At 48.9% G+C, this 18709-nt stretch overlaps 1 protein-coding gene across 1 annotated transcript; it reads right to left on the reverse strand.

Moving 5' to 3' along the window:
* Positions 1-1262: 1262 nt before the first annotated feature.
* Positions 1263-17573, reverse strand: SALL4 (spalt like transcription factor 4). The gene is made up of 7 exons (XM_074405405.1): positions 17444-17573; positions 16832-17081; positions 16330-16557; positions 16149-16242; positions 4354-6778; positions 3199-3479; positions 1263-2242 (listed from the first exon to the last, which is right to left on the reverse strand). Exons 1-7 carry the CDS (start codon positions 17571-17573, stop codon positions 1823-1825), a joined length of 3828 nt encoding a protein of 1275 aa, XP_074261506.1. The 3' UTR covers positions 1263-1822.
* Between the last annotated feature and the right edge of the window lie 1136 nt (positions 17574-18709).

Raw genomic sequence — 18709 nt, forward strand, 5'->3', positions numbered from 1 at the left:
GGTACTAGTATTGTGTTCACTTACAATTCCAGAAGTAAAGGCACAACTTGGCAAAAAAAAAAAAAAAAAAGTGTGTGTTGGGGGATCCTAAAGTCAGGTGCAACGATGAGCAGACAACAGTTTGGCTAAGAGTCTTGGGTCCACATTTCCATCAGGACCTTCCACATAGAGGGGACTTTTTCTCCCAGAAGTTAGAGTTTTCTTCTCTTTCTCCTTTCTTTTTAAACCAAGGGCAATGTTTCATTTGCTCAATAGCACATATACAAAAGGAGACAAAAAAAAAAAAAAAAAGGCATCACAAAATCATCTTGAACGTTCAGCTCTTCCCACCAATACATCAACTCTTCGGTTTTAGGTAGGGCCTGGGAATACTTCCGCGGTCTTAAAATAGGAAAATATACACTATGGCTACAGAACATAAAACATAAATGAGGTAGATAAATTAAAGCTTTCACACCCAGGACTTGCCTGTGCTAACTTCGTAGCCTTCATGAAATATTCAGCAAGAAAACAAACAAGCAAAAAATCTTCATCATTACCTGGCAGAAGTCACGCCAAGGAAATTCGCCAACAAAAAATCAGCATGTGAACCTGTGATAGGAAACACGCCCTTCCACGAGTCTCTTCTCGAGAATGAAAACCCAGTTCTTCAATAGAGTAGGCACTGGCAAAGTAAGTTAAGTCACCTGAGATTCCCCGCTCAGGCGCCCACCTCTTCTGGGGTTCAGGAAGAGGAAGGCATCTAAGAGGTGTGGGAAAACATTGGCACTCTCGGGGCTCCGACTGAACTGTATTTAAATAAGCAGCAACACATACATTGACTCCCTAAGGACTAACGTTAAGTCCATTTGAGGGGATCCTACTCAAGGTTCTAAGGTTGAAGCAATTTTATAATTCTACAACCTTAGTTTTTTGTTGTTCCTTTTTTAAGTACATTCAAAAAAAAAACAAAAACAAAACAAAACAAAAAACCAAAAGATAAGATGGGAACAGGATTAGGGCATAGAAAACAGGTCCCTAAAGAGATGACAGACCTTGTCCTTTTACCCGCATGTACAGTCCCATGGAAGTATAGAGTTACAGAGAGGAAGAATACAGACCCCTCTCCCCTAATTAGGCTATGTAGTTGTCTTTCCACTGTTGGAAGTTCCAACAGTTCTACCTTGAAATAGGTTAAGTCTTTGGAAAAAGTCATTCTAGGTTGTACAGAGTTCTACGTATACGTCTGTTACGAGTAACAAAGCTACTTTGCAACACCCGCTTCTTTCCAACATTTAAAAAAAAAAAAAAAAAGTGCCGGGCACAGTGGTGCATGGTTGTAATCCCAGCACTTTGGGAAGCCAAGGCAGGTGGATCAAGAGGTCAGGAGTACAAGACCAGCCTGGCCAACTTAATGAAACCCCCATCTCTACTCAAAATACAAAAATTAGCTGGGCATAGTACCATGTGCCTATAATCCCAGCTATTCAAAAGCTGAGGAAGGAGAATGGCTTGAACCGGGGAGGCGGAGGTTGTGGTGAGCTGAGATCACGCCACTGTATTCCAGCCTGGGTGATGGAGCGAAACTCCACCTCAAAAAACAAAAAACAAAAAAGTCTATTTGTTTTGGTATGAATTTTTTTTTTTTTTAATTTTTTGCAAAGCAGCATAGCAACAATCGTGATTGTAGGACTTGCCTGAGGTTGTGGTCACAACCATGGTAAACATCATTTGCATATCAGTAAGAAAAAGAAAACAGGAGGAGATGAGTTCTCACGAAACGAAGCAGATTCTAGAGATGTCACTGTCTGCCCTTGTCCTTCCACGCACGTTCTCCTTTAGCTTAGCTGACCGCAATCTTGTTTTCTTCCACAAAGTGAGGAAACTGGTGTTTGGGAACGCTGTCATTCGTACCTGGTTTTTCCACGTCTGCACTGATACCTGATTGGGAGCCATCCATCTTGGAGACAGTGGCGTTATTCACCACGGAGGTGGCCCCCAAGGAAACCGGGAGGGTGGGAACGCCGCCGCTCTGGATCACAGAGATCTCATTGGTCTTCACGGCCAGACCGCCGTTGAGCATGCTGGTATACTGGTTCCACACAACAGGGTCCACGTTCACGGAAGGGGCCAGGATTTCCTTGGGAAACATTTCCGAGACTCTTTTTCCGTCTGTACCTAACAGAGCCATGGTGTTTTCGATGGCCAGCTTCCTTCCACGGCGGGCCGAGTTATTGTTTGCTCCATGTGTCATGTAGTGAACCTACGGGAACAGGAGAGAAAGGTGTTTATCGAAATAGAGATTTGCTAGCTCACTGGCAATCCAAGAATCAGTTTGCATATGGATTTCATTCTACCCAGGGTTTTTGTTTGTTGTTTGTTTGTTTGTTTTTGAGACGGAGTTTCCCTCTTGTTACCCAGGCTGGAGTGCAATGGCGCGATCTCGGCTCACCGCAACCTCCGCCTCCTGGGTTCAGGTAATTCTCCTGCCTCAGCCTCCTGAGCAGCTGGGATTACAGGCACGCGCCACCATGCCCAGCTAATTTTTTGTACTTTTTTTCAGTAGAGACGGGGTTTCACCATGTTGACCATGTTCATGCAACAGCATGAAATTTGGTCTAAAAAAAAAAAAAAAAAAAAAAAAGGCCGGGCACGGTGGCTCACGCCTGTAATCCCAGCACTTTGGGAGGACGAGGCAGGTGGATCACGAGGTCAAGAGATCGAGACCATCCTGGTCAACATGGTGAAACCCCGTGTCTACTGAAAAAAAGTACAAAAAATTAGCTGGGCATGGTGGCGCGTGCCTGTAATCCCAGCTGCTCAGGAGGCTGAGGCAGGAGAATTGCCTGAACCCAGGAGGCAGAGGTTGCGGTGAGCCGAGATCGTGCCACTGCACTCCAGCCTGGGTAACAAGAGTGAAACTCCGTCTCAAAAAAAAAAAAAAAAAAAAAAAAAAAAAAATTATTATTTTTTTAAGAGACAGGGTCTCATTCTGTTTTCTAGGCTGAAGTGCAGTGGCATGATCACAGATCACTGCAGCCTTCATCTCTGAGGCTCAAGTGATCCTCCCACCTCGGCCTCCCAAAGTGTTGGGATGACACGAAGGAGCCACCGTGCTTGGCCACCCCACCTGGTCTTAATGAAGAACTCATCATGGAGAGTGCCAAGAAGAAGACATTCCGCCCAGCCCCTGCCCTGCTGAAGCCCACACAAACCCACCTTCAAGTTGCCTTTGGTGGTAAAAGCTCGCCCACAAATGTTGCACACAAAAGGCTTCTCTCCAGTGTGAGTCCGCTCGTGGATCTGAAGAGCGCTGGCGGACGAGAAGTTCTTCCCACACCGTGTGCAGCCATGTTGCTTGGCCTGTCGGCGTGGCTGGGCTGCTAGCAAAGGGGTCATCCCTGGGGACAAGGCTGAGGGTCCCACAAACGTGCCAGGAATTTCAACCTTGACATAGGTCGGCTGGGCTCGGATAAGCGTGGAAGGGAGACTGCTCCGACCTAGTACACAGAGGGAAAAAAGGCCAGACCTTTATCACCCAACATTCACCCTTTCTTCAAAACAAGAAAGACCTTTGAAGATAACTGCCTGCTAGTCTGAGAGTCTGGAGCTGGCTTTTAAGAAATTAACACCTCAAAATCACCTTAACAGAAATTAACACCTTCCTTTGAATTGTTTATCTGCACAAAGAATAAAACCTCTAACACTTGGGAAAAGATCACTTTGCGTTTTCTTAGAGGTATGGGCAACCTATAAACACACATTTCTGCATAAGAAGGTACCTGTCGGGTATATGCCCAGACACCATCTTTCTTTGATTCTATGATACAGCTTTTCCCTTATTTTGCCATTAATGACATCAACAGTCACATCTCAATAGATACATGCATTTAAAATGAGTTCATCTTTCCCTGCTTCAAGAGTGGTTTCTTTGTGAGCATTGTATCAGGCAGTGGGGCCTCAGTCAGGGAACCGTAGCTTATTTCAGTGGTCAAAAAACAGCGCCCACTTCCTCAAACGTACTCTTAAGACTTACAGAATCATGGTGTAGAGAAAAAAAAAAAAGAAAAAAACGAAAACAAAACAAAACGAGACTACCCCTATGTCCCAACGGGCTCAAAGACAAAAATAAAAACCAGTAAAAAAGGTATGCTGTCCATACCCATTTTGCATTAACCACCATAAATAAAAAGCATGTTAGTTACTAGAATAGAGGCAGTTACTACTGCCCTCTACCGAGAAGTATAGAAAAGCTAATTGCCCTCTAGAAGGGCTACTTCAAGTCATACTCTCCGTTTGTAAAGTTCAGCCCAGGTGCCTTTTTGATGACCTTGAGCCCAAAATGGACATAAGTTAAATCCAAAGCTCTATCACCTTCCATCTCAGTGCGGCTGTTCTCGGAGCTCTCTGCTTTGCTCCCTGCATCGGGAGACTTTGACTTGATGCTTTCGGCTTGACTATTGGCCGGGGAAAGTGCCTGGAAGGATGTGGTTTCCAGGACATCTGGGCTCCGGCTCTGATACTCCTGGTCTCCCATCAGCGAGGACGAGTCGTTGGTCAAGCCGTCGCTCTCCACGGAACCGTTTTCTCTGCTGCTCTGGCGCTGCAGGTTACAAGGGGCAGGACCCGCTCTCCCTGGGGCATCTAAGGAAGCCATCATGGCAAACCCTAGTGTGGGTGATGCCGAGTGGATGCTGGGAAGAGGCGTGGGGACCTTTGAGGAGCTGCCGGGAGCCTCCTGGGAGCCAACTTCGTCTACGTTGATGCTTTCGATGGCGTCGTCACGGCAGATGGCGCCGGTGCTGCCATTCTCACCCACTGTTGTCGGCTCGGGACCCGTAAAGTCACAGGGATTCTCCGGCAGGGGCGTGTTGGGAATCTGACCGCCCATGTGCATGCGAATATGCTGCTGCAGCATCACGGCGTTGGTGAACTTCTTCTGGCAGATGGGGCACGAATGCTGTGTCTTAATGGACGTGTTGGTTCGGTGAACCCCGAGGTGTGTCTTCAGGTTTCCTTTGGTAGAAAAGGCTCGGCCACAGATCTTACACTGGAATGGTCTCTCCCCGGTGTGGGTGCGGTAATGCATCTTAAGGGAGCTCTGGCAGCTTAGGACACGGTGGCAAATGAGACATTCGTTGGGATCGGTGGTGGCCTTGTCAATGTTCTCCACCAGCTGCTGCAGTTTCAGGGTCTCTGACCCTGGCTCGGGGGTCCCACTCCCTTGGAAGCCACCAGCCCTTGGGGAATGATGGTCTGGTCCCACCCCAGGGAGTATGGGTCCACCCTCACTGTCTGGAGAAGGCCCAGGCTGCAGGTCACTGGGCAACAGGCCACCCGAGAGGTCCTTGGGATTAGTCCCCGAAGAGAGATTCTGAGGTAGCCCTACGGAGGGGGTTACAAGGACAGGTTTGCTGTCTAAGGAAAGACTTGATTCATCTATGGGGTCAGGTACGGAGAGCGCATAGGGGGTGCCATTGCCTGCAGCCACTTTGTCCTGGAACTCGGCAAACAGCTGGGGGTTTGCCTTCACCTGGGGATGTCGGTGAAAGTGCACCTTGAGGTTGCCCTTGGTGGTGAAGCGATGACCACAGACAGAGCACACGAAGGGTCTCTCTCCAGTGTGGGAGCGGAGGTGGATCTGCAAGGAGCTATCAGTCCCGAAAACCTTGCTACAGTACTTACACTTGTGCTTGCAGAAGACTGCCTCGTCCTTGGGTTTGACCTCCACCGCGGGGACGTTTGGGGGCTTCCCCTTCCCCTTCTTGGATGTGTCTAGCGCCATAGTGGAGAAAGGGCTCTGGAAGAGCACCGAGCCTGGGGCCTGAGGAAGCAAAGCGCTCGGGAGGCGGGACATGACGTTCGGGAGCACCCGGGTCCCATCCGGCTTCAGAGCGAAGGGCGCCAGCCCTGGGGACAGGGAGCTGGTAGCAGTAGGGATGTTGGCGTGAGGTAGCTTGGCTTGTTTCAAGGCATCCAGAGACAGACCTTGGCTTCCAGCTTTCTGGCTGAGCAGAGCCACAGCTGCAGAGACCTGCTGGGACACATGGCTGCTCAGGGTCTTCAGCGTTTCGGCCCCTGTCCCGCTCGAGTGGAGGGCATGGGAGGCCCACATGTTCACCTGGACACGAATCTGCTCGGTAAGCTGGATCTGCTGGAGCTGCTGCTGCTGCAGACACAAGATCTGCTCCAGGACCCACGGGATGCTGTTGGCACTGGGCACAGGGGCAGGGAGGGCATCCGCGCTCCGCTGATTCACCGCCACCTTGGTGCCCCGTAGTGCCTGCAAGGTCACGTTAGTGTTGGCCACTTTGCCTTTGGGTAAATAGCTTATGTCCTCGGGGGTGGGTGGCAGAGCTGTCTCTGTCTTTAGGTACACCACAGACTCCGCACCTGGCTTCTCCTTCATGTCCCCTGAGATGCCACCATTCTCCCTGTGACTGTCCTTACTGCTGGGACTGGAGGACTGTTGGCTCAGTACCGCTCCAGGGAAGTCTTCTGAAGGCACCGGGCCCTCGCTGTCATTCATGATGAGGACAGGCGGATTTTTAGTGCAATTTTTCTTATGTTCCAGAAACTCGGAGATGCTGAAGAACTCCGCGCAGCATTTCTCACAGACGTGCGTCTCCTCCCGACGAAGCCGCTTTACTGTGGCTTCGTCCTCACTCGCCTCGTCATCGTTCCCTGGGTGGTTCACTGGAGCACCTGCAACAAGACAGAAAAAGCTCAGCACTCTGCCCTCCGAAGTAAAGGATGTGTGGAAGGCTGGGCACACTGGCTCATGCCCGTAGTCCCAGCACTTTGGGAGGCTGAGGTGGGCAGTTCAAGACCATCCCGGCCAACATGGTGGGATCTTGTCTCTGCTAAAAACACAAAATTTACCCAGGTGTGGTGGCGGGCTCCTGTAATCCTAGCTACTTGGGAGGCTGAGGCACGAGAATCGCTTGAACCCAGGAGGCGGAGGTTGCAGTAAGCAGGGGTCATGCCGATGCACTCCAGCCTGGGTGACAAAGTGAGACTCTGTCTCAAAAAAAAAAAGGCTGATTCCTGAATTTCTTTGGTAACTGGGGTTTATTTACTTTAGGGTTTACTGCCAGACTACACACTGCAACTCCGAACTTGGGACTGGTTTTGGCCAGATGTCCAGATCCTTTACACAAGAAGCCCGGAAGTCTCTCAAAGCTACTCTGTTGTTCTCTCCTTCCCGTCGCCCTCGCAGGTGGACCCCATCACCAGGACATCACCGAAGCTTGGGGCCACAGGACAGACGGGCATATCTCAGACCCTGCGGCTGAGCCTATGAATCTAAACCAAACAAGACACTCACACAACTATATAATGACCTAGGAATTTTTCTTTTTTTCAGAAATGTTCACAGCAGCAAAGAAGTAAATTTTGCCACCTCCACCCATAGTGTAAGAATTATGCAGAATTCCTGTATGCCACAGAAATGAGGTGAAAGACCTGGGTTGAGCAACAATACGTACAACACGACCACTTCGTTTAAAACAAAACCTGTGTTTGAGATGCACAAATGTGGCCGGACGCAATGGCTCACACCAGTCACCCCAGCACTTTGAGGCCACTTTTGAGAGGCTAGGAGTTCGAGAGCAGCAACACAGTGAGACTCCTTCTCTATAAAAAATAAGAAGATAAAAATAGGTGGGCATGGCAGTGTGCCTGTGTGGTTCAAGCTACTCAGCAGGCTGAGGCCGGAGAATCGCTTGTACCTGGGAGGTCAAGCCACTCCAACCTGGGTGACAGCGTGAGATCCTGTATAGAAGGGGGGGCGGGGGGAAGAAAAAAAGAAAGCACAAATGCACAAGGAAAAGGCCAGGAAGGGCTGGAGTACAGTGGCTCAATCTTGGCTCACTGTGACTACCGCTTCCCGGGTTGAAGCTATTCGCATGCCTCAGCCTCCTAAGTAGCTGGGATTAGAGGCATGCGCCACCAGGCCTGGCTGATTTTTGTATTTTTAGTAGAGGTGGGGTTTCACCATGTTGGCCAGGCTGGTCTCGAACTCCGAGGTTCAAGTGATCCGCTTGCCTCAGCCTCCCAAAGTGCTGGGATTACAGGAGTGAGCCACCGCGCCCTGCTAAAACCCTAGGCTTTTGATAGCACAGGAGGGACTGATCTGGAAGCATGGCCTTAACAAACTGATCGAATCTTTACTTATTTCAGACTGGGTCACAATATGAAGTCTTGCAAGGTATGTGTAGGCTGGAGGTGGCTCGGTGGGGGAGACCCTAGCCATGGGAGGTTCCGCCTGCCAGAGTTAAGCAAGCTGGCCAGGGCCAACCTAGCCACACCTATCAATAGGAGGTCAGAGACAGTGGGCGCACCCCTGAGAATGCTTACTGAGCACGCATAATCATGAGATGATAATCCAAGTAGATGCCTGGATTTATTAATGCAACCAGGACTGCTGAGAACGACGCCTTAGAATCAAACAGTTCAATGCCTCTCATTAAACAATACTTACCTCCTACTGTGTGCAAAGCAGGGGTTGAAGACCCAATGGTGAAAAGATGAACCCCCATAAAGATTTTGTACCCACAGATGCCCACACTAAAATCAGTTAATCCTATTAAAAATCAGCTCTGTTTAAAGATGAGAAAAAGGCCAGGCCGGGTGGCTCACCCCTGTACTCCCAGCACTTTGGGAGGCCGAGGCGGGCAGATCACCCGAAGTCAGGAGTTCAAAACCTGCCTGACAACCTGGAGAAACGAAATTTTCTACTTTCAGTCTCTACTAAAAATAAAAAATTAGCCAGGCATGGTAGCGCATGCCTGTAGTCCCATATACTAGGGAGGCTGCCACAGGAGAATCACTTGAACCCAGGAGGCGGAGGTTGCAGTGAGCCGAGATCATACCATTGCACTCCAGCCCGGGCAACAGGAGCGAAACTCGAAAGAAAGAAAGAAGAGAAGAGAGGAGAAGGAAGGAGAGAGAAGGAAAGAGAGGAAGGAAAGACAGAAGGAAGGAAGGAGCGGAAAGAAAGAAGGAAAGACAGAAAGACAAGAAGGAAGGTAGGAAGAGAAAAACAGACGCAGAAATAGTGTGACTTGTGCCACACACACAAAATTACTGACATAACTTTTTTTTTTTTTTTTTTTTGAGACGGAGTTTCGCTCTTGTTACCCAGGCTGGAGTGCAATGGCGTGATCTCGGCTCACCACAACCTCCGCCTCCTGGGTTCAGGCAATTCTCCTGCCTCAGCCTCCCGAGTAGCTGGGATTACAGGCACGCGCCACCATGCCCAGCTAATTTTTGTATTTTTAGTAGAGACGGGGTTTCACCATGTTGACCAGGATGGTCTCGATCTCTTGACCTCGTGATCCACCCACCTCGGCCTCCCAAAGTGCTGGGATGACAGGCGTGAGCCACCGCGCCCAGCCTGACATAACTTTTGAGCACTTACTTTGTATGTGCCAGGTGTGATTCTAAACAATTTATGTTATTATATTAACAACTCTGAAATAGAAACTATTGTCCTATTTGACAGAGGGGGAAACTGAGGCACAGAAGACATTAACTTGCCCAAGGCAACACATTAAGTAAACTGCAGAGCCCATATTTAAAACCCAGGGATGCAGTTCCCACATCCTCTAATGGAAGGCTTTATTTGTACATTTCTGAGCATATTTCTTGTTAGGATGTCAACTATCTTTCCCCTCACAGAAACCTTAAAGTGAGACAGGAAAGAGGCTGCCTTGGTTAGAAAGGGGTGGGAGTAGACCACCCATTCCTGCCCTATTTCTGGGACTTCCAGAAGTTGCTCTGAAAGTATTAGGATGCAGTACGATGCTGCCACTTCCAGGTAGAGTTCCAGGAGCTGGCACAACACAAACTCTCCTTTCTCACAGCCCCAATACTGCTGCCAGTCGGCCTCATTTCAATGATCAAGTTGAAAATGTTCCTCAATTTCCAGGACACTGGCAACTATTTACCTGGGAACCACCAACTCTCAGATAAAACAGTATCTGTCTGTACGATTTCCCAAGACTGGAAATCACTGCTAGTAGGAGTGTCAGGGGCAATCATTCCAGAAGAGTAATTCTGATAATTATGTTTCGAGAATGTTAAGTGAAACAGTTTCTCTTGTTAGGGAAGGAAGTACTATTGGTAGGAGTATATACATGGATACAGCTCTTTCAGGGAGTCATCTGGCAACATCTTGATTTTAGTACAATTTCCTTTGACCTAGCAATTCCTTTTTTTTGAGCGGCAGCTGGAGTGCAATGGTGCAATCTCGGCTCACTGCAACCTCCGCCTGCCTCCCGGGTTCAAGCAATTCTCCTGCCTCAGCCTCCCCAGTAGCTGGGACTACAGGTACACGCCACCACGTCCAGCTAATTTTTGTATTTTTAGTAGAGACGGGGTTTCACCATGTTGACCAGGATGGTCTCGATCTCTTGACCTCGCGATCTGCCCGCTTCAGCCTCCCAAAGTGCTGGGATTACAAGCGTGAGCCACCGCACCCAGAAGCAATTCCTTTTTTAGGAATTTCCTTGATATACTTCGAGGATATTGCTTGTAGTATTTCTCATGTTAACAAACAACAACAAAAATGAATGCACCTTGGTCCATCAGTAAGATTTTGGTTAAATAAATTAGGGTGCAGAAAAGATGAATGCTTTATAGCCTCCAGAAATAGAGCAGAACCAGGCCGGGCATGCTTGCTCATACCTGTAATCTCAGCACTTTGGGAGGCTGAGTTGGATGGATTACTTGAGTTTAGGAGTTCGAGACTATCCAGGCCAACATGGTGAAACCCTGTCTTTACTAAAAACATAAAAATTTGCTAGGTACAGTGGTGGGTGCCTGTAATCCCAGCTACTCAGGAGGCTGAGACAGGAGAATCACTTGAACCCAGGACATGGAGATTGCAGTGAGCAGAGATCACATCACTGCACTCCAGCCTGGGCAATGGAGCAAGACTGCCAAAAAAAACAAACAAACAATAAAGCTCATGCAAAAAACATTAACCACTCCATTCTACATTTTTTTTTTTTTTTGAGACGGAGTTTCGCTCTTGTTACCCAGGCTGGAGTGCAATGGCACGATCTCAGCTCACCACAACCTCCGCCTCCTGGGTTCAGGTAATTCTCCTGCCTCAGCCTCCTGAGTAGCTGGGATTACAGGCACGCGCCACCATGCCCAGCTCATTTTTTGTATTTTCAGTAGAGACGGGGTTTCACTATGTTGACCAGGATGGTCTTGATCTCTTGACCTCGTGATCCACCCGCCTCGGCCTCCCAAAGTGCTGGGATTACAGGCTTGAGCCACCGCGCCCGGCCTCCATTCTACTTTTTAGAGGCCAAAATTAACCACCACCACCCTCTCCAAGCAAGAACAAAAACATACAACTTCATACTCTTAGACTTTAAGGCAAGCTTGTCCGACCCAGGCCCCAACCAGCTTTGAATTCAGCCCAACACAAATTCATAAGCTTCTTAAAGCATTATGAGATAGTTTTACAATATTTTTTAAGCTCATAAGCTATTATTAGTGTCAATGTCTTTCAGGTGCGGCCCAAAATAATTCTTTCAATGTGGCCCAGGGAAGCCAAAAGATGAAACACCCTGGCCTTAAGTCATTTATCTTCACAGCCACATAATCAAACAAACTCCCTTGTTTCCATTTTGCAGATGTGGCAAACAGGCTCAGAACGAAGTGGCTCAAGATGACATACTGCTCGTCAGAATATAGAGGTGCCTTTAATACTATTTAATGGCACTCAAATTAGTGGCCCAATTCATACCGGTTTCCTCTAGAGCAGAGTTTCTCAAACTCTTCTTCAATTCGCCCCTCTATGGAGGCTTTTAATTTTTCCCTAATCGTACTCCCCTTATAAAGTTCTAATATCACAAATAGATTGTACACACTTATGTCCTTTGGAAGGCCACAAACCTTATCGGTATCAATGTTTTCATCCCCTTAGGAAAAATATCTCTTGATTGAAAATGCATGTTCTATTTAACACAGGCATTTTGAAACTGGTGGTGGAAGAGTGGTCTATGAAATTAGGTAAGAAAAAGAATATTAATTTTCACTAAGCTGAACTAAAACGTGACACTTCTTTCAATGATGAATATAAGGAAGCTCCCACAGTGGTATTAATAGCACCCGTGCGTCATCAGCGGAGGGCACAGATATTTTCATATGGTGTTACAGTTGTTATGACTTGAAAAGTCTACTGGATCTATTATATTAATAAAGTAGCGGATATTACTAAGCTAAAAATATTTTCATTTTTGATGACTATATTTCAGTGCAACTTACTTCCTTGGTCGTCTACGTATTTTATACATGCAAACACATTACGTTGAGAAGGCTTCTGTGGCACAAAAAAGGTTAAGCTCCCTCCGCTCGAAGGATCCAGTAGTTCCCAAGAGTGATTTACAGCCTGAATACCAGCTTGCCTTTGCTGTATACACAAGCTTGCCTCTTCTGTAGCCTCCACCAGCAACATCCCACTTGAGTCTTAAAACGGCAGCAGCTCTGTTTGCCTGCGCGGTTAAAAAGTACTTGTACATCCAGACCGCCACTGGTAAACAGTGAAACTGTATTTGCCAGGGAGTAAGAAGATTCTGCTATGAACAATTGCCGGGTATGCTTAAGTTCACCCAAAAGGAAAAAAAACAAACAAAAACAAAGTTCAGAGGGATTACGAAGCAACTAGTTCTTCCATCCCTCCACCCAGCCCCCAGCCCGAATTTTAGGAATGTTATCTCTCAGCATCTAGTTATCCAATAAGTTGGAAGAATGCAGTAAACCCAGCAGGGGTCTTAGATTCAATCACTGCCAAATGGATAGAAAATACTCTTACTATTGTATAGGAAGAAATTTCATCTACTAGTGGCCAATCAAATTCTGGAGACACTGAAATGCTTAAAAAGTAAAACCTGTATATCTTGATAAAAGCACTATAAGACTCAAGCTTATCTGGTTTTCATTCCTACATTTAAAGAGCTACAATGAGTAGATTATCTGAAGCACACAACATCTTCTACCCTCCCCCACCCCCGGGATAATTGCTTACCAAAAAAACAAAAGGAAATTCTGTGCCTTGAGTATTTAACCAGTTCAAAGAAAAGTGCCTCTTATTTAAGCTGTTTAATTTTAGCAGTCAAAGAAAGCCTTCAACTCAATTCATAGATGGCAAATTAGACTTTAAGTTTCTACCCAACTAAGATCTAAAAAAGGCAGTTTCAAACAGCCTTGAAACAAAATTCATGGATTCTGCTGGAGAGGAAAAAGAGTAAATGGCTCAAAGAAAGCTTCAGAGGCGCTAAGGCATGTGACCTCTCTCAGCTTCCAAGGTTAGAGATGTGTCCCACTCCACCCCAACTAGAGATCATGCAAGTTTGTAAACTCCATGAGGGCAGGGGCGCTTTTGTTGCCTTTCTCCAGCGCCCCCTTGAACAAAACCTAACACAGACTTACAGTTCGTTTTGGTGGGCCCCGAGGGGCAGAGGGAAAGGATTGTGGTGCCTAGCAATGCAGTGCTTGTCTGGATTTAGTGGCTTTTAAAAATGTTTAGACATTTTGGCCAGGCGCGGTGGCTCACGCCTGTGATCCCAGCACTTTGGAAGGCTGAGGAGAGCGGATCACAAGGTCAGGAGATCGAGACCATTCTGGCTAACACGGTGAAACCCCAATTCTACTAAAAATACAAAAAATTAGCCAGGCATGGTGGCACGTACCTGTAGTCCCAGCTACTCGGGAGGCTGAGGCAAGAGAATCGCTTGAACCCAGGAGACAAAGGTTGCAGTGAGCCAAGATCATGCCACTGCACTCCAGCCTGGGTGACAGAGCGAGACTCCGTTTCAAAAAAAAAAAAAAAAAGTTTAGACATTTAAAAAAATAGTCAAAAGTACTCCAGGTTAAAGGTGATGAGGAAGAGAACTGGGACTCTTTGCCATCAGTTTTTCCAAGGTAGTACAACCCAGAGAAGCCAACCAAACTCCGACGTTGTTTTGCTTCTGGGGCTGCTTTATCAAACTGTGTGAAGGCATATCCCAACATTTAAGATGGCAGAGGGGAAGCCACCAAATCCAACCAGCCAAGCACCAATCACAGCTGCCTTGTCAAAGATGCCAAAAAGCAAATCTCATCACACCACCAACTACACACACACCTCCTTGAACTCTGGGGCTGAGGCTAAAATCAAGCAGGACAAGACACCATGGGCAAAGCCATTTTTAAACAGGTGCTGCAATTTATGCTAAAACGAGTAAAAATATGACTATCAATTTTGGCCTTTAATATATGGAATTAAAGACAGCACACTAGTCCCCAAGCTTGGCATCTGGCAGGGAGCGCACTGCTGTGTCTGCTAAACTGCCTCAACTGGGAGCTCAACACCATCTTGACACAATGGAGAAATACAAATAAAAATATTTTGGTATTTTGAACAGAATTAACACTGATCACATTCTCCATTTATAGCAGGCCTTCTATAGCTGAAATTATCTAAACAGGGCATTTTATCACCACTATATAAAGGAGAACCCAAAAACTCAGGGGAAAAAAAAAAACCACCAAGCTGGCTTCAGCTGAAAGTCACAGCCAGACTGGAATGTGGATCTCACTCTAAAACCTGACTTCCCAGGCATCAACCTAATACTTCACATTTTGAAAAAGGAAATGCTAACTATCGACTCCCTCCCAAGATGGTTCCCCAACCCACAGCCCAGGAGGAAGCTCACTAGCAACAGCTTGAATGACAAAGTATCATTTGCTTGCGCACTGCACGTGTTTATTGAACAAAAAAAAAAGCTGTTTGGCAAATTGCAGCTTCTCTCCCTGTGGGAAACCCAGATGAAGTCTAACTAGAAAGTTAGCCTGAAATGTTAACTAATGTCAAAATCTTTCTAGCCAGTGCGGGTCATTTTGGTGAGTAACTGGAATTAGGAAGTTATTGGAAACTTGGGAATCCTAATCGTTGATGATTGTAATCCAGTTTAGCACAAAGGGCATTTGAAACCCTTTTGAGAAAATGCTAATTTTTCCTGTAAGTAGTGTTAGCCCAGCGACCACCTGCAGATTTTTTGATCTGCTAATTGATCGCCAGACGTCATTTTCCTCCCTCAAAAACTGCATTCTCAAATGGCTTTGCAAAATAAGACCAGCTCAATCTGCATTTTAAAGTATTATGTGAAACATATACGTACATCTAAATTAGATATGCAACATATATATAATTTTAGGCAGATCAAAGGCAAACAACCCAAACGCAGCTGTTAAAAACGCACTGCTTGGGAAAACCACCTTCCGTCCCAAGGAGGCAATCGGAGGCTCTGCAAACACATTCTAGCAGCCAGGAGTTATGACCCAGAGTTCCAGACTTGGCAAAGACCAGCGGGCAGAGACCGCTATCGCGCCGGCGAGCGGCACGAATCCCCTGGGGTACCCATCCTTGGCCCAGTACTCTCCATTAGCCCCCCCAACCGTCCCACCCACCAGGTGTGAGCCGGTACCTGCGAAGGGACCCGCCTCCCAGCAAAGGGCTAGGCTTCAAGCTGGGCCTCCAGGGGGCGCCCGCGCGCAAGCCGGGTGGGCTGTCCGCAACAACCCCGGTGATCAATAGCCAACTCCCCTCCCAAATCGCGGTGGCAGCGCACGGCCAGGCCTGAGGTCTCAGCTCAGCTCAGGTTGACTCTGATTCCAAACTCCAACCAGCGTTAATTTCAAAAGCTCTCCCGTAACAAGCTTCCCTCCCGAAAGGTGCCCAACACCACCAAAGGCCCCACGTGTGTGCGCCCACCCAAAATGAAGGGGGAAGGGGAGGTCAGAGTAGGACCAGGGGAGGGGTCAGGGCCAGGAGCTCGCCCCTCCTCTCCAGAGGAAGCGGGAGGGCTGAGGGTTAACCCTTTTGTTCCAGGTGGGCCAGGCCACGCCACGAAGCCTTCACGCTCCCCTCAACCCCCACCCCCCACCCCGCCCCCAACCCAGGCACAAAGAGAGTCCCTACAGGCGCGGGGGACCTCGGGTGCGCGCTGCGCTGACCACCCGGCGCCCCGAAAACGCCCAGCCGTCCCCTCCGTCCAGCCGATCCTTTTAATTTGCCCCGGAAAAATGTTCCACGGGGGATTACATCGACCTACTTATAAACTTGGGAAATGTATTACACATTCGGTCTCCCGACAACAAGGGGAGGGTACGGAAGCCAAAAAGTAGCGACCGTCTTCTCGGGAAACTCGGGGCACCGGAGATGGACGCTGAGAGTCCCCCGGGGTGGCCGCGCACACCCGCCTGCTGCGGGGAAATTAGAAAGCAGGCGGGGAGCGGAGCGACGAACAAGGCGGGAGAGGAGGCTACGAGTCCCCCTCCCCCAACGCGTACGCTAAAAACTTATCAGGCGACAATTTGGCGGGCCAGGATGGAGAGGAGATAGTGGGAAACCGCTTCGCTCCCAAAACCTCCGCGGTGAAGTGATGAAGTGGGAACAGAGTCGGCCCCGCGGCTCCGGGCGCGGCTGGGGTCCCGAACTCCCCTCGATCCGGGAAACGCCGGCCGCGGAAGCTCGCCCCGGCCCCCCACCTCTCTCCCCTTTTACAACCGGGCGCGAATCTGGAAAGCCGGGCGCTCCAGAAAAGCCACGCCAGACGGGAAGCCGGTGCACCCCAGCGGGACTGCCGCGCGCCCGCCACCCCGGCCACTGGGGGCTCGCACCCTCGGGCTTGCCGCGGTTATTTTTAGGAAGTCGGAAATCAAAGATGGCTGGAGGTCAGGCCCCGAAAGGTTAGGGCGAAGATCGGCAGGCGGCGCAGCCCGGGCAGAAAAGGCGAAAACCAAAAAAAAGGAAAAAAATTTTAAAGGGAAACATTGAGCCCTCCTCCCCCACCCCTCTGGGCTCTCCAATCCCCGGCGCAGCGCGGGTGGCCCGCACCCCAGCTCCTGAGGGTGGGGAGAGGTCGCGCCCCCTCCCCCCACTCGGCCCGGGAGGGGCGCGTGCAACAGATCGTCCTCCTCCGGGGGGTCTTCCAGGGGTGCGCCCCTCCTCCGGCCTCCTAGAAATGCCCCCAAGGGCCGGTGGAGAGGGTGGGGATCCCCCCGGGGTTCTTTCTTTTGAAAGCGACGCGAGGGAGGGGGACCTAAATTACAAGGGGGGGGGAACACCAGTGAGGGGAGTGGAACCAATTAAGTGAGGGGCAGAGGACAAGGAGAAAGGAACCTTTCGGGAACCAGGAGCGCGGCGGAGTGAGTGGGGGTCAATTTTACAATAAGCGGGGGCGGCTGGGGGTGAAACTTACACCAGAGGGGAGAAAAGGGAAAAAGTGCGAAATGTGCACCCGGCGGGGTGGTGGGAACAGGAGGCTGCCGCTCCTCCCGGGCACTGGGCCCCTAAATCTCGGTTCCTGAATTTGCGCGGAGCGCCCCGAAGCCCGAGCCCTCGAGGATCCCGCGGACGTCCGGGAAGCTACCCTCCCCGGGCGGGCGCCCCAGCCCCACTTACCCGGCTCCCCCGGCGCGGTCGCCACTGGGGCCGCATCTGCAAACTCCGGGGTCGCCTGCAGCGGCTGCTGCTCGCCCTGGTCCTCCTCGGAGTTGATGTGCTGAGGTTTCGCCTGCTTGCGCCTCGACATGGTGCGAGCATCGGGACGCCGGGGAGAGCCGCACTTATTTGCTCTCTCCGCCACAAATTCCTGGAGTTGGGAAATTTACCCCCCTTCGGCCGGAACGCGCATGTCCCAGTAATTATTATTATCAATAATGCATTGCGATTTATCATGAGCCCTGACAGCTGATTGGCCTGGGTCCAAGACCTCAGAGATCATTTAAATAAGCCCTCATTGATCAGGGAGGGGCGAGGCATTCTGGGCTTTGTAGTCCGGGCCTACTTGTGACAAAGGCGTGTTCATCAGGGGAGCGCAGCTAATTAGCATCCCGGCTCAGATTGGCTGGGGCGAGAACGGAATCAGAGGGGGACCCATCCTCGCTCCAGCTATCTGAGTCCTTGGAGAGGAAAAGAAAATGGGGGGAAATGCGTACTTATTAAAAAACAGCGGCGTACGTAAAAGTTTCGGAACGGGCGTATTTGGTAGTGTGCTCCACAGATTACTTTGTAAGGTTGATGTCCACCAGCCGAGAAGGGAGGTCTCTTCACCGTGGAATATTTTGGCTCAGTTTGCACAACTACGCGCGCACACACACACTCCCCCAAACCTGAGATGTGACCCCTCCCATGTTTTTTGTTAAAAATGTTTAAGTTGAGTCTGAGGTAACTGAAGGAGGATGAATGGAGGTGTTTTCAGCCCTCCTGCGCATCTCAACTCTTAAAGTGAGCTTGGAACTTCCAGAATTTCAGATTACCCCACTACCACCACCATGACTTACCTCCTTTAAAAGCTGATTAATAGCCCCTCTTTTCACAAGGACTGGTTTGTTGCCACAATGCAAACCTTGATTTTTTTTTTTAAACTTCAAAATGACTGGCTACTAAATACAGAAATGGCAAGTTACAAGCAAACATAGTGAGAGATAATATCAAAACAGCAAGCAATTGCATTTTCCCCCAGAAGCCATAAATGTCTGATAACATATTTTATTACTTCGATAATGCTCTTGCATCTCCTATGGAATAGCAATGGGGCTGTCACAGTATATGGGTGTTACTAATCACTATTGGAATTTTTTTTTTTTTTTTTTGCAATACAGACGTTATTACAGAAAAAGTATATAGTTCAAAGTGATTGTATCATTCTGACACATGATGCCTGGA

Source organism: Saimiri boliviensis, chromosome 9, assembly GCF_048565385.1.
Source record: "Saimiri boliviensis isolate mSaiBol1 chromosome 9, mSaiBol1.pri, whole genome shotgun sequence".
Taxonomy (NCBI): Eukaryota; Metazoa; Chordata; class Mammalia; order Primates; family Cebidae; genus Saimiri; species Saimiri boliviensis.

Coding starts and splice junctions, on each gene's coding strand:
- SALL4 (XM_074405405.1), bottom strand. CDS start 17,573: ATGTCGAGGCGCAAGCAGGCGAAACCTCAGCACATCAACTCCGAGGAG. Junction 6,779..16,148: donor GTCGCTACTTTTTGGCTTCC/GTACCCTCCCCT, acceptor AGCCTCCCAAAG/TGCTGGGACTACGGGCATGA. Junction 3,480..4,353: donor CAGCCGCACTGAGATGGAAG/GTGATAGAGCTT, acceptor TCTGTGTACTAG/GTCGGAGCAGTCTCCCTTCC.